The sequence below is a fragment of the Vanacampus margaritifer genome, chromosome 1, assembly GCF_051991255.1.
Source record: "Vanacampus margaritifer isolate UIUO_Vmar chromosome 1, RoL_Vmar_1.0, whole genome shotgun sequence".
Taxonomy (NCBI): domain Eukaryota; kingdom Metazoa; phylum Chordata; class Actinopteri; order Syngnathiformes; family Syngnathidae; genus Vanacampus; species Vanacampus margaritifer.
The window spans coordinates 63,861,531-63,874,581 of record NC_135432.1 but is presented as its reverse complement, the minus strand read 5'-3'; the positions used below and the strand labels follow the sequence as shown (position 1 = coordinate 63,874,581).

At 40.2% G+C, this 13,051-nt stretch overlaps 1 protein-coding gene across 9 annotated transcripts in view; it reads right to left on the bottom strand.

Annotated features, from left to right (window-relative positions):
- stxbp5b (syntaxin binding protein 5b (tomosyn)) overlaps nucleotides 1-13,051 on the bottom strand; it is a 39,021-nt gene that overhangs the window by 15,003 nt on the left and 10,967 nt on the right. For 5 of the 9 annotated variants that reach the window (XM_077560119.1, XM_077560120.1, XM_077560123.1 and 2 more), the window contains exons 7-18: nucleotides 12,862-12,945; nucleotides 11,114-11,237; nucleotides 10,944-11,022; nucleotides 9,257-9,411; nucleotides 8,931-9,151; nucleotides 8,792-8,859; nucleotides 8,673-8,713; nucleotides 6,821-7,041; nucleotides 5,228-5,433; nucleotides 4,186-4,311; nucleotides 3,635-3,786; nucleotides 268-330 (exon numbers count right to left, since the gene is read on the bottom strand). In XM_077560119.1, the coding sequence (XP_077416245.1) occupies nucleotides 268-330; nucleotides 3,635-3,786; nucleotides 4,186-4,311; nucleotides 5,228-5,433; nucleotides 6,821-7,041; nucleotides 8,673-8,713; nucleotides 8,792-8,859; nucleotides 8,931-9,151; nucleotides 9,257-9,411; nucleotides 10,944-11,022; nucleotides 11,114-11,237; nucleotides 12,862-12,945 (1,540 nt within the window). Of the gene's footprint in view, nucleotides 1-120; nucleotides 178-267; nucleotides 331-3,634; nucleotides 3,787-4,185; nucleotides 4,312-5,227; nucleotides 5,434-6,820; nucleotides 7,042-8,672; nucleotides 8,714-8,791; nucleotides 8,860-8,930; nucleotides 9,152-9,256; nucleotides 9,412-10,943; nucleotides 11,023-11,113; nucleotides 11,238-12,861; nucleotides 12,946-13,051 lie in introns of all 9 variants that reach the window. The other 4 variants (XM_077560117.1, XM_077560121.1, XM_077560118.1 and 1 more) reach the window with 1 other exon arrangement.

Sequence of the window (13,051 nt, the reverse complement as noted above, 5' to 3'; positions counted from 1 at the left end):
ATGTCACATGGCTGCGGACCATCACACACAAACGGATAGTCACGGAAAGAGATGAACACACACACACGCACACACCCATGCAGACACACGCGCCCGCGCGCACACGGTGCTATACAGTACCCTTTTCAATGAACTTGGGCTTGCGCTCGTCATCAGAATTGCAGGGCGAGTTGGACCCTATGTGACGGACAACAGTTTAAAACGCACACGCACACACATACAAGCGCACGCTCATTGGCCCGCTCCAAAAGACAGCAGAAAGCTCACCGGAGTTCGGAGACTTGCAGCGCTCCTCTGCGGCGTTGGGCCCGTCATTGGAATCGCACAGCGCTGCGGAGGAGGAAGAAGAAGAAGAAAAAAAAAAAGTTAGCAAAACAGGACCAATGCGAACTCCGATGAACTTCACCATTGTGTGCTGCTGAACGACGCTGGTTTGCCAATTAGTTCAAAGCAGGTTCCAATGTGACGGCGGAACATCGAACGTACCCAACATTTGAAAACCCTCATTGTACATTGATAACCGGAGAGCAGGAATTGCTACAAAGTATCATTAATATAACATGTTACATATCGCTGTTTTTTTTTTCTCAAAAAATTCCCGCACCCCAGGATACCACCACAGAAGGGTAGCATTGGCGGCAAATAAGCAACATGTGATCACAACCATACAGCAGGAACTGCAATTTCCCGCAACACTGATTCAAAATCCTACTTTAACTCTTTGACTGCCAAAAACGTTAAATAATGTTTAGTAAAATCCTATGGAGGAGTGCCAAAGACGTTAAAAGACGTTTTTTTCAAAAGAGGTGAAACTAACCATTTTCTATTGTTGATTACTGAAAAACGGACTAAGGTAGAAACAAACTTTTTTTTCTGATGAAAGATGAGAGTCCAATCTTTCATTTGGTAGTACGTGTGTTTCCATAGTCCAAACACAATTTTCTGTGGACCTTGAAAGATCAGTCAAAAATGCTTAAATCGGCTGGCACCCACGGCATCCCTTTTCTGAAAACGTCTGGCAGTCAAAGAGTTAAGTGATCACCAAAAAGACAATGTATGGAGTGAAAGTGTGACGATAACTAGTGTACAACAGGAAATGAAAATGGCTGCAAGATGAGCAACGTAATTCATCAAATATTTTTTTTTTTTTTTAAATCCTGAATTTGGTCAGGGCTTCTCTGTGTTTTTCCTGTGACGTCACCACAAAAACGGAACTGGTTATGGCAAACTGTATAGCGGCAAAGCACACTTTTGTCGAAGTGAAACTCCTCAATTCACTTTGAACGACCTTTGTGGAAAGGTGGAGGGGAGAATAGAACACATCAGAAATTGGGAGTCCGACATTAGGTTTTGGAGAAAGCTCTCGTTAAATTATGCTCACTGATACAAGACAACCAGTAATTATGAACAATACTAAATTATTATCGGTATTCTTCCTGTTCACGTTGACCAGTTAGGGAGTGACTAGAATTGAGCTAGAAGTGGTCTTTCGGGTGCTACGTCTATTGTACATCTACATGAGCGGGAGCAGGAGAATTCCCGGCTGATGTCTTGACTTACTGAAGTGAGATGAGCGCAGCTTTTTCACAGACTCACAATACCTGAGAGAAACTCTGGACATGAACGACATCGCTGCCGAGGGGACGTCTTAACCAAATCATATAGAAAAGAGACCAAACACAAACATACAAGTGAAGGCAGGCGTGCTGCTACAAACGACGTGCTAACCTGCTATATTGCAGTTCATCAAGCGTATCCCTGATATATTGTGGATTTTATTGATTTATTTTTTAACAAATCAGTTCTATTTAACGTAAGCACAATACATACACAGCAGCTGTCAACTAATTCGCTGCCATTGACGTTCTAACACATCAATTACGCTTTTCAACGGGGAAGGTCTAACACTGCTCGTCTGTGAATTTCAACCTTGCAAACAAATGTAGACAGAGCACAAGGATCTTTACAGATGCTTTAATTTTCTTTTTTGTAGATGTTGTTTATATAATTACCCTGGAGAACCTGGCCCTATAAATTCTGCTACTCAAAAAACAAAGACCTTTTTTTTTAATTTTATTTTTTACAAATTTAACTTCAAAAGTCCAGAGTGCCACTTTTGACCCCTGCATGGGGCCATCTAGTGGATGAATATTGCAATTACATGAGCCAGAGTGGTGGTGACAAGATGGCTGGCAACACCCAACACTACCCAACACTAGCAACTTAACCCTGGCGAACCCACGGGGTCAAATTTGGCCCCTATAAATTCTGCTACTCAAATATCAAAGACCTTTTTTTTTTTTTTAACAAATTTAACTTCAAAAGACCAGAGTGCCACTTTTGACCCCTGCATGGGGCCATCTAGTGGATGAATATTGCACTTACATGAGCCAGAGTGGTTGTGACAAGATGCTGTTTTGTTGAGCTGGAAATCAATCCAAACAAAACCATCTTCTCAGCAAACCATCAGATGGTAAAATTGTGTGTTTTTTTTGTTAATCTATTTCATATCATGTTGCAGAATGCCTAGGAGTATGTTTTATATATATATTTTGATAAATTAGCAACTCTGAGCTAGTTAAAAAAAAAAGGGTTAAAATTGAAAAAACATATTTTGGTGTTCAGTGAACTTATAGCAGTCATTTAATGTATAATCCATAATTTTCCAAAGAAGAAAAGGGTTCTTGGGTTCTCCAGGGTTAATGAGCAGAACATTTTGTGAATCTTAAAAAACATCAGTCATAATTCTCAAAATGGCTGGCAATAAGGGGTTGGCGTTAATTTAGGTACATTTCTCTTTTACCGGCAACCTAACAGAATCACAATTACTGATTGGCTGCTGCTAACATCGCACAATAGAACCATGATGGGTCCCAGGCGAAGGCTTCTAGTAGGAAGAAGATCCTATCCATTCAAGAGAAGTTGAAACTCAAGGGTATGCTTTGGGAAGGACAGAGTTACGCTGTTGTATTGAGAATGCAAGATTAGAATGTTGGGAGCCAACGGTACACAGGAGTTGCACTCTATACAAGAGAGAAAATACTTGACACGCCGGCCAAATGAACAGACGGCTACCAGCGAAGGCCCCTATTGAGGGGGCGGAGCTACTGCAGGGTGGCATCAGGTCAAGCTCCAGATCAAATCTACAAGCAGGACACTGCAGCATCAGTTCAAGAAGAAACGTCGAAGACTTTCTATGATAAGTAAAAGGTTGATTTGTGATCATCTTATTTGAACCTGTGCAACAAAAAAGTTTTTTTTTTAAAGAATGCAAAGTTTTTTGGATACTTTAAAGCTCTTTCTAAAGAAACTATGAAGATTTATTTAGACTTATCTTTTCACAGAAAATCTCCAAGATTTTGCAAAAAATATTTCTACAGACATTAAGAGAATTTTTACAGATTTCCTAAAAGTTTGAAATTCACTGACGAGCCTTCCCTGCACATCCCCTTTGAAAAATGTATTGAACAAATACGCACGTCAGCGCCAGCACGCAGTTGGATTGCCGGTGATGAATGCAAACATCCACAAAAGTGAATCAATTAAGACATTTTGAAAACAAATGAATGAAAATAGAACCGCTAGAGTAGCAAAGCAGTGGGAGGTAGCGCAACTGTGTGGCAAGACGTCTGACCTCCAGAGGGCTGGCGGGCTTTGCGCGGGGAGCAAGGCTGCCTCTGGTTGGGCTCCGACGGGCTGTGCAGCTCCGACGTGCCCAAGTTGAGCAGCAGCGTTTTCTGGAGGTAGTCCACCACCGCCAGGCCGTTGCTGTTACCGAACACCACCCTAAAAAACAGCACAGATCAAGAAGTAAAGAGACAATGCAAAACGGCACTGAAATGCCATTCACATGTAAAGGTTAGAGTGCATTTTAGGATCATCTTGGAATTTAATCCCAAGACAAATAGCTATTTTATGAAGAGTATATCATCTAGAACAGTGGTGTCCAAACTCGGTCCTCGAGGGCCTGTAGTCCTGCAGGTTTTTGAGGTTTCCCTGCTCCAACGCACCTGTTCCAATCAACAAGGTCGTTATCATGCTTATGCAGAGCTTGCTGATGAGCTTCAGCTGTGTTGGAGGAGAGAAATATCCAAAACCTGCGGGACTACCGGCCCCCGAGGACCGAGTTTGGACACCACTGATCTAGAAAATCAAATTCATGTGGTAGGCACGAAAGACACTCACAGTCCGTACGAGGAATTTATGGCCAAGCTTGTGATCTGTTGAGGTGGCTCCCCGCTCACCCAAACGAGCTGCACCACCAGCTCCACCTGGTAGCCCGGAGACTGCTTCAGAGGGGAGCCGCGCACCCTAAATGCAAACAACACAGCCAGCCCCCAAACATTTAACAATTCAACTTTAGAGTCTGCATTTAACCCTGGAGAACCCAAGAACCCTTTTCTTCTTTGGAAAATTATGAATTATACATTAAATGACTGCTATAAGTTCACTGAACACCAAAATATATGTTTTTTTCAATTTTAACACTTGTTTTTTTTTAACTAGCTCAGAGTTGCTAATTTATCAATATATATATATATAAAACATACTCCTAGGCATTCTGCAACATGATATGAAATAGATTAACAAAAAATAAATAAATAAATTACCATCTGATGGTTTGCTGAGAAGATGGTTTTGTTTGGATTGATTTCCAGCTCAACAAAACAGCATCTTGTCACAACCACTCTGGCTCATGTAAGTGCAATATTCATCCACTAGATGGCCCCATGCAGGGGTCAAAAGTGGCACTCTGGACTTTTGAAGTTAAATTTGTAAAAAAAAAAAAAAGGTCTTTGTTATTTGAGTAGCAGAATTTATAGGGGCCAAATTTGACCCCGTGGGTTCGCCAGGGTTAAGTTGCTAGTGTTGGGTAGAATCGAGCTTTGGCAGCTAGATAGCCACCTGCGATTAATAGATAGCATGTGCTATTTCTGAACAAAAGACTTGTTGTGTGATTATTCTGTGGCTATAGTGTTGTGCATTTTTGTTTTTTGACAAGGAACATCGAGTGAAGCTGGCTGTAGGCCACCTTGTTAGCATCTTGTGCTAGCAACTTGTGCCAAAGGACGTGTTATGTTAACGTTATGTTATATTTGTGAACGCTTAGCTTCATTAAAATTGCCAAAATTAAGCAATTTTTGGGCAACAAAACACTCCTGATTTGGATGTTGTGTGCAGCACTAAAAACCATCCTAAATGTTACCAACAAATATATTCTCCTTACTGCAGGCAGGGTATGTTGTCTCGAGGGCCGTCCGAGGAAGAATTGCCGTTGTTTCCGCCGGCGGAGGGTTGGGTGGAGGCTGTGGCAGGGGGCTCGCCCTCTTGGGGGCTGGGGGGCGCGGGGGGAGGTTGCGTAGGGGTCTGCTCCCCGGCCGCGTCGGGCGAGTCCACGTCGTTCAGTTCGGACTGCATGCGGACTTCCAAGAGCTACAAGATAAGAAGAAAATAGAAAGCAGAGATGTGAGAGGGGCTCATTTGTGACAATGAATTGAAAATGTACCGTCTACATGCTTTCGTTAAAACAAAAGTCCTAAAAATATATATACATAAAACATGCATTCATGAACATGTTGGAAGTGATGAAATTATTTGATTTGTGTGTTTGTATTATCATTTATTATTTGGTTTTGCTTCATTGGGTTGCCTTGCTAAATTTTGTGATTTTTTTTTTTTAAGTCAATAAGATGATTTTTCACCCTCCACCTTTTTAGTTAGCTTTACCATTTGTGAAATTTAAATTGTTATGAATTTGAAGCGATTGAAAAGTGGCTGACAATTGAAAGTTACTGAATAAATACTAGTACTAAAAATAATAAAAAAATCTCATGATAAATTCCCAAATTGGATTACAGTGATTCCCCAAAAAAGTGAAATCTGCGATATTGAAATACCAGATTTAAGAAGCGTGGTTTTGTCATTTGGATTTATTCATAGCACTTACAATGTTTTAAGATTAGTAAAAACACTTAAAACAATGCCGACGCATTTCAACACATCATATAGTGATAGAGAGCAAGAGCGACAGATAACACAAAAATATTATACATTGTAAAATCAGGGATGTGATTTGACCAAAGTGAAATTATCTGAAAATTTAGCCGGGAGTCTGGGGGCCGCTGGCACCCAGCTAGGTCCAGGGCAGTGCCCTGGTGGGGGGACACGGGGGGCAAAGCCCCCCGAAGCTCATGGGTTTTCCGTGTTTTTAAGTACTTTCAATGCACTCACATGACAAAGAAATAGACAAAACAACAGCATAAATTTTCAATGTATATTGAACTATCCCATATAAAATGGCAGTTTTAGTCAACTCAAAATCAGTCACATTCAAAAACATTGGACTGTCTTTGCTTTTAAAAACTATCACTGAGAATATCATCATATCTAACTAATGTGATTACTAAGTTAACACATAAATAATGTTGAAGAGTTCAAATTTCATGAACAAATAATTGTATCATGACCAAATGAAAAGTAACTCATATTAGAGCATACCACAAATGTCTTTGTTATAGCAGAATATGTTATCTGTCGGAGTCATGCGCATACACAATGAACTACTAAAAAAAAAAAAAAAAAAAAAAAAAATCTAATTTTTTTTTTTTTGGGGGGTGATAAAAAAAAGCGGAATTCCACGAATTAGCGGAAAAATCACATCCCTGTAAAATAAAAGATGAACAACTAATATAACGCAGGGGAGGAAAAAAAGTTACATTACTGTACAGTATTCCCGAAATGTTCCACACTTTTGCAACCACTAATAAGACAATGTGATGGAAACTATTTGTTCCTGTTACACACACACACAAATGCTCACCTGCACATTGGAAGAGGCGAGTTCCTGCTTGCTGAAGCGGTAGACGATGACGTGCACCGACACGCCGGCCACGCACAGCATCCTGCTCTCGGGGCACCAGCACAGCGTCTGGATGGCGAAGGGGTCCTCGTCCACGATGTCCGTGCTGGCCTTCTCTTCCCTGCCGCGGGCCCTCTCGAACACCTTGGCCGTCTTCAGCTTGTACAGCACTTGGAGCATCACTGTGGCGGGAAGAGATAAATTGATGGGTTGCTATGGAAACAAACCACAGCATGCAATGGGACGACTTGAGGGATGCATTCTTTTGTTGAAAGTTTATGGTTGTGTGAAAGAAGGAGTAAGTCTTAAATTGAAGATTACTTGAGGGAGGTGTTCATGTATGTCTTAAAGTTAATAATAAATAAAATTAAATTAAAAAATTAAAAAGTTAATGATTGCTTGAAGGATGAGCTTCGGAATGACGTGAGATGCATTTATTTGTCTTAAATGACTTGTCTGTTTATTTCATGGCTGCTTAACTCTTTGACTGCCAGACGTTTTCAGAAAAGGGATGCCGTGGGTGCCAGCCGATTTAAGCATTTTTGACTGATCTTTCAAGGTCCACAGAAAATTATGTGTTTGGACTATGGAAACACACATTCTACCAAATGAAAGATTGGACTCTCATCTTTCATCATAAAAAAAAGTTTGTTTCTACCTTATTCCGTTTTTCAGTAATCAACAATAAAAAATGGTTCATTTCACCTGTGTTTTGAAAAAAACGTATTTTAACGTCTTTGGCAGTCCTCCATAGGATTTTACTAAACGTTATTTAACGTTTTTGGCAGTCAAAGAGTTAACAAGGTGTCTAAAGTTGATGATTAGTTAAGACAGGTGTTTATTTAAGTTGATGATTGCTTGAAGGGAGGCTTTTATTTGTCTTGGGTTGATTAATTTTTTTTTCAGGGTCCTGAGGGAGGCCTTTATTTGTCTTAAATTGCTTGAGTGAGACACTTTTGGTATTATGATTGCTTGACAAAGGCATCCGTCTTAAATTGATGATTATTTTGAGAGGTGTTTATTTGTCTTAAGTAGATTACTTGAGGGGGAATTTTCGCTTGAGTTAATGTTTGAGAGAGGAGTTTATAGATGCTAGACGGGGGGGGGGCATTTATTTGTTTCAAATTGATATATTGAGGGAAGCATTTACTTGTCTGAATCATTACTGAAAGGAGGCATTTATTTGTCTTGGCAAAAATTGCATGCCACGCTCTTTAAATGGACACATTTGATGGTTTGTTTAAGGGAAGCATTTGTGTTAAATTGATGGTTGTTTAGGGGAAGTGTTTCTTTGTCGTGAGAGTCTTTAGCTTTTTTTTTTGGCCTTCTTCTGATGATGGTTTATAGGAGGCGTTTACTCGTATTTCTCTTAACTCTTTGACTGCCAGACGTTTTCAAAAAAGAGATGCCGTGGGTGCCAGCCGATTTAAGCATTTTGACTGATCTTTCAAGGTCCACAGAAAATTATGTGTTTGGACTATGGAAACACACAAACTACCAAATGAAAGATTGAACTCTCATCTTTCATCAGAAAAAAAAAAGTTTGTTTCTACCTTATTCCGTTTTTCAGTAATCAACAACAGAAAATGGTTAGTTTCACCTCTGTTTTGAAACAAACGTCTTTTAACGTCTTTGGCACTCCTCCATAGGATTTTACTAAACATTATTTAACGTTTTTGGCAGTCAAAGAGTTAAGTTGATGATTGCTTCAAGAAAGTGTCAATGGATGCTTGAGTGAGTTTACAATTTCTGGAGAGTTGCATTTATCTGTCCGAAGCTGATTATTGCTTGAGGGAGGCGTTTGCCTACTTACGTGCAGAAGCGTCCCAGAATTTGATGGAGCCGTCGGCATGGCTATTTTTGGAGTTAAAAGCACAAATATTAATGGAGAACGTCCTGCTTTGATCTAACAATTTATCAGCAATCACTCACCCGGTGATGATAATCTCGGGGTAACTTTGTGTGCCTTGGCCCCAGTTTCCGCCACTGATGGGCCAATCCTGGACACATTCAATTTATCATGAGCACATGCACTTTTATGTGAGGACAAGACAAGACTGAGGGCCCACACCTTCTTGCTGTAGCCTTGTCTCTTCTGCCGAGTGCCCACCGAGTAAAGTGCCGGAATGAGTTCGGCCGGGCAGTCGGCAAAGTACTCGCAGCAGGTGACGGGGGACTCGTGGATGCTTAGAGGATAGGGGTTCTCGAATATCGGGTACCCAATCTGTCCGAGGTCGATGACGACTAAATCCCGTTCCAGGAGGACCACCACGGCGTACGGCTCCTGAAAATCTAAAAAAAAAAAAAAATAAATAATGCATCAAATAACCGGAAATAGAACTGACCATAGGTCATTTGAGTGACACTATTTTTCATGGTTAGTGACTTGAGGCTCACCGTTGGGATACGGCGTCTCGCACAGTGTGAGGAAATCCACGATAGGGAAGTCCATCTCCAAGACGGCAGTGCTCTTCCCGTGCATCACAGTCAGACAGGCTCTCCGGCCCACCGTGTCGTAGGACAGACCGCCGGACAGAACCATGAATGGGTCTCTGGATGTTGGGGAGCGGAGGGGCGATTAAAACCTCTTTTAGTTTGTCTAGTTGTTGAAGTTGACGATTGTTTGAGGGAGGCGTTTATTTGTCTTAAGTTGATTGCTTTATGACTGTGCTCTTGTAATTCATTTGCTCAAAACGTATAAATACGTTCTATTTTAAATGTTTTAGGTGTCCCAAAGACGTATTTATACGTTTTTTTAATGTTGCGTTTTTTTATGCTAGAGAGCATAACAGAAGGCTTTGATGCAGCTTCTCAACGGCAAATAACGGTTGAAGAAATGGTAGTTATTACACAAATGGTCAGCAGCAGAGCAAAAGAGATCAACGAGGGCCATGTTGAAAAAAAAAAACTATTTTACTCACATTCTCAAATAGATTTGTAAATAATGATGAAGCTTAGCTATATTCTAATGCTAGTTGCTGCCAAACGGAAACAGATAGAAATATTATTTTTTTTCCTGATGAAAAGACGAGACACTTATTTATTTATTTTTTGGTTCCATGTTTTTATAGCAGTAGAACGCAATATTCTGTGGGCCTTGCAAAATCTGTCAAAATCCAGTAAAACAGCCGTGAAAAACATCCCCAAAACGTATAAATACGTTCTATTTAAAATGTTTTAAGTGTCCCAAAGACGTATTTACACGTTTTTTTTTAATGCTTTGTTTTTTTATGCTAGAGAGCATAACAGAAGGCTTTGATGCAGCCTCTGAACTGCAAATAACGGTTGAATAAATGGAAGTTATTACACAAACGACCAGCAGGTGGCAGCAGAGCAAAAGAGATCAACCAGGACCATGTTGAAAAAAAACTCTTTTACTCACATTCCCAAATAGATTTGTAAATAATGATGAAGCTTAGCTATATTCTAATGCTAGTTGCTGCCAAACGGAAACAGATAGAAATATTATTTTTTTTCCTGATGAAAAGACGAGACGCTTATTTATTTATTTTTTGGTTCCATGTTTTTATAGCAGTAGAACGCAATATTCTGTGGGCCTTGCAAAATCTGTCAAAATCCAGTAAAACAGCCGTGAGGGAAGGCTTCAGTGAAAATGGCTGGGTGTGAATTAGTTAAAGAATTTTTTATTTAAAAAATATCTTTTTTGCACTGTACATTCTTTTTGTAATTTTAGTTAGCTTTAACAAATAAAGCTGCCTTGTCTTGAAAGAGGCATTTTTGCGGCGGTGTGTTTTTCATGCCGAGTTTTGTGTATTTGGCGATTCTTTTAATTTATTCAAATTAGAAGGCTTGTTAACAACGCTATTCTTGTCAAATTTACAAAACTATTATTTTCAATTTACAAGGATTGCTTGAGGGAGGCATTTACAATCATTTGTCTCGAGCTACGAAGACAATTTTTGTTGAGCGACACTTAACAGCTTTTCACCAGCCTCTATTATGCGTTGGCGCGCGCGCGCACACACGAGCTGTTGTGACAGAATAACAGGAAAGGCTTCTTTCGGAACAGGATGTGGAAGTCAGGTCGTGGGTAAGACAGGATGGGCGTGTCGGTGGCACTTACCCCGCCCGTGTGGTTTTGTACTCCACCTTCAGGATGGGCTTGCACGGCTCTGGCTTCTTGCCATCCTTGGGCTGCTTTCCTGATGTCAAACGGTGTTGCGGGAATTCCTTCAGTGTTGGAAATCAGTGTTTGTGTGTACATGCGTGTGTGTGCGCGGGAACAGCTCCTACCATGCGGCGTGATGATCTGTGTCGGCTTGGCGGGGGTTCGTATGTTCCAAGTGGTCAGAGTGCCGTCCGAGTGGCTGCAGACGAACTGTTTGCCCTCGTGGTGCCATGCGACCGAGTGGATGGCCTGGAAGCCACCGAAGAATAAATAGCGCCCAGTGGCATCCCTCCTCGATACGACACTCAGCCTTTATTGACAAACTATACTCTATGGTGGCCAGTGTGATGCATTTGTGCTGTTTGACAACATGAGCAACAGTGAAGCGGTAGACTGTGACGTTAGCTTCTTAAGTTAGCCGCTGGAAATGAAAAGCTAAGAGTGTGCTTTTTTTTAAGTAAGTAAGGGACTCTGATTGGGACCATCTGTGACTGGCTAGATAAAAAAATACTGTTTCAAAAAAATACATGGGAAGAGGACCTTGAAAAAAATGTACGCATATCAAATCGCAATCACAATATTGAGAGGGGAAATACATTTGCAATATTTTTCTAAATCGTTCACCACCGAGTTCCTGCACTGCGAACTTTGTTTTACGGGAACCGCCATGTGCTTACCACTTGTAATCAAAAGCTAGTGCGTGTGCCAGTGCATGCGAGTTGTATGCAAATTCATCTTCCTCCACCTCATGTTGTCATTGTGCAGTGTGCACAGGTGTGATTTTCACGGATTTGCCCATCCCTTGTAGTTTACCTCCGCGCCTTTGTCACAATTGCATTATTGAAGCGTAAATAAAATTGGGGATGGTATTGGTGGTTATAGGAATGATTATAAAATAATTTTACTTGCGTCAGATCATCTGCCCTCGAAAGCTCGAAAATTATGTGTCTTGGTAAGGCTGGGCAATATGGCCTTAAAATAAATCATTTTTTTCTTTTTTTTTTAGGTTTTATGATGGCGGATGTTTGGAACCCAGAACTTATTATTTCTATTTCCACTATTACCAATGGGGAAAACTGGAGGTAGACAATTGCTGCATTTGACTGTAGAAGTGCCACTTACAGGTGTAACGATTAATCAACAATTAATTGATTATTAAAATTAATTGATTAATTGTACAGACTTATGTTCAATTAAAATTGTCTAAATACTCGAAATTTCAGCCTCTCAACAGTAAATATTTTCATATTTCTGTAGTCCTCCATGAAGGCAAACTGAATTTTTGGGAAAACAATGATCGATATTTTTCCCAAGTTTTAGGTTATGGACCAAACTAGGGACTGCACTGTCAATTTGAAATAATGTCCTTTAAAAATAAATAAATACATAGATGGAAATTAAACCATTTTTTTTTTTTTGATGTAGTCGATTAATCAACAAAATAATTAACAGATTCATCTATTTTTTCAAATAATTGTTAGTTGCAGCCCTGGTTACACTACATTGCAGGCTATTATACTTAAGCACATAAAATATGTGATATTCTATGAACAAAATTCAACTAGCCAGTCTTAAAGCTAATCTTAAAAGGTAAAAAAAATAAATAAAAATACATTTGGGGAATTTTCAAACATGTGAACAAGTGCTGTTAATTGTCTTTAACTTGACTAGAATGTTTTTTTGTCACGGACGTCAACCAGGCGTAATCAAAAGCTGCTCTTGCCAGGCTAATCCACTTAAAAGGTATCTCCAAAAGTGACGCTGACAATCTTCATCACATGAAGTGTTGTCTTGTATTTCTGGTTTTGCTGAAACCGCCAAGGAGAGGAGGAAGTTGATCAAGTGAGCGCGGAGGAACATAACAGGGCCTTACCTCATCATAATTGTAGCGGTAGTCAGCTTTTTTGCACTTCAGGTCCCACAACACCACCACGCCGCACTCAAATCCAATGAGGATCTTTGGTGATTAGAACACACACACACACACACAACTTGTGTCATACCACTCGTGACCAAACAGTTTGGCACAGCCGCTTACTAATTTGCATCCTACAACTTTTTAT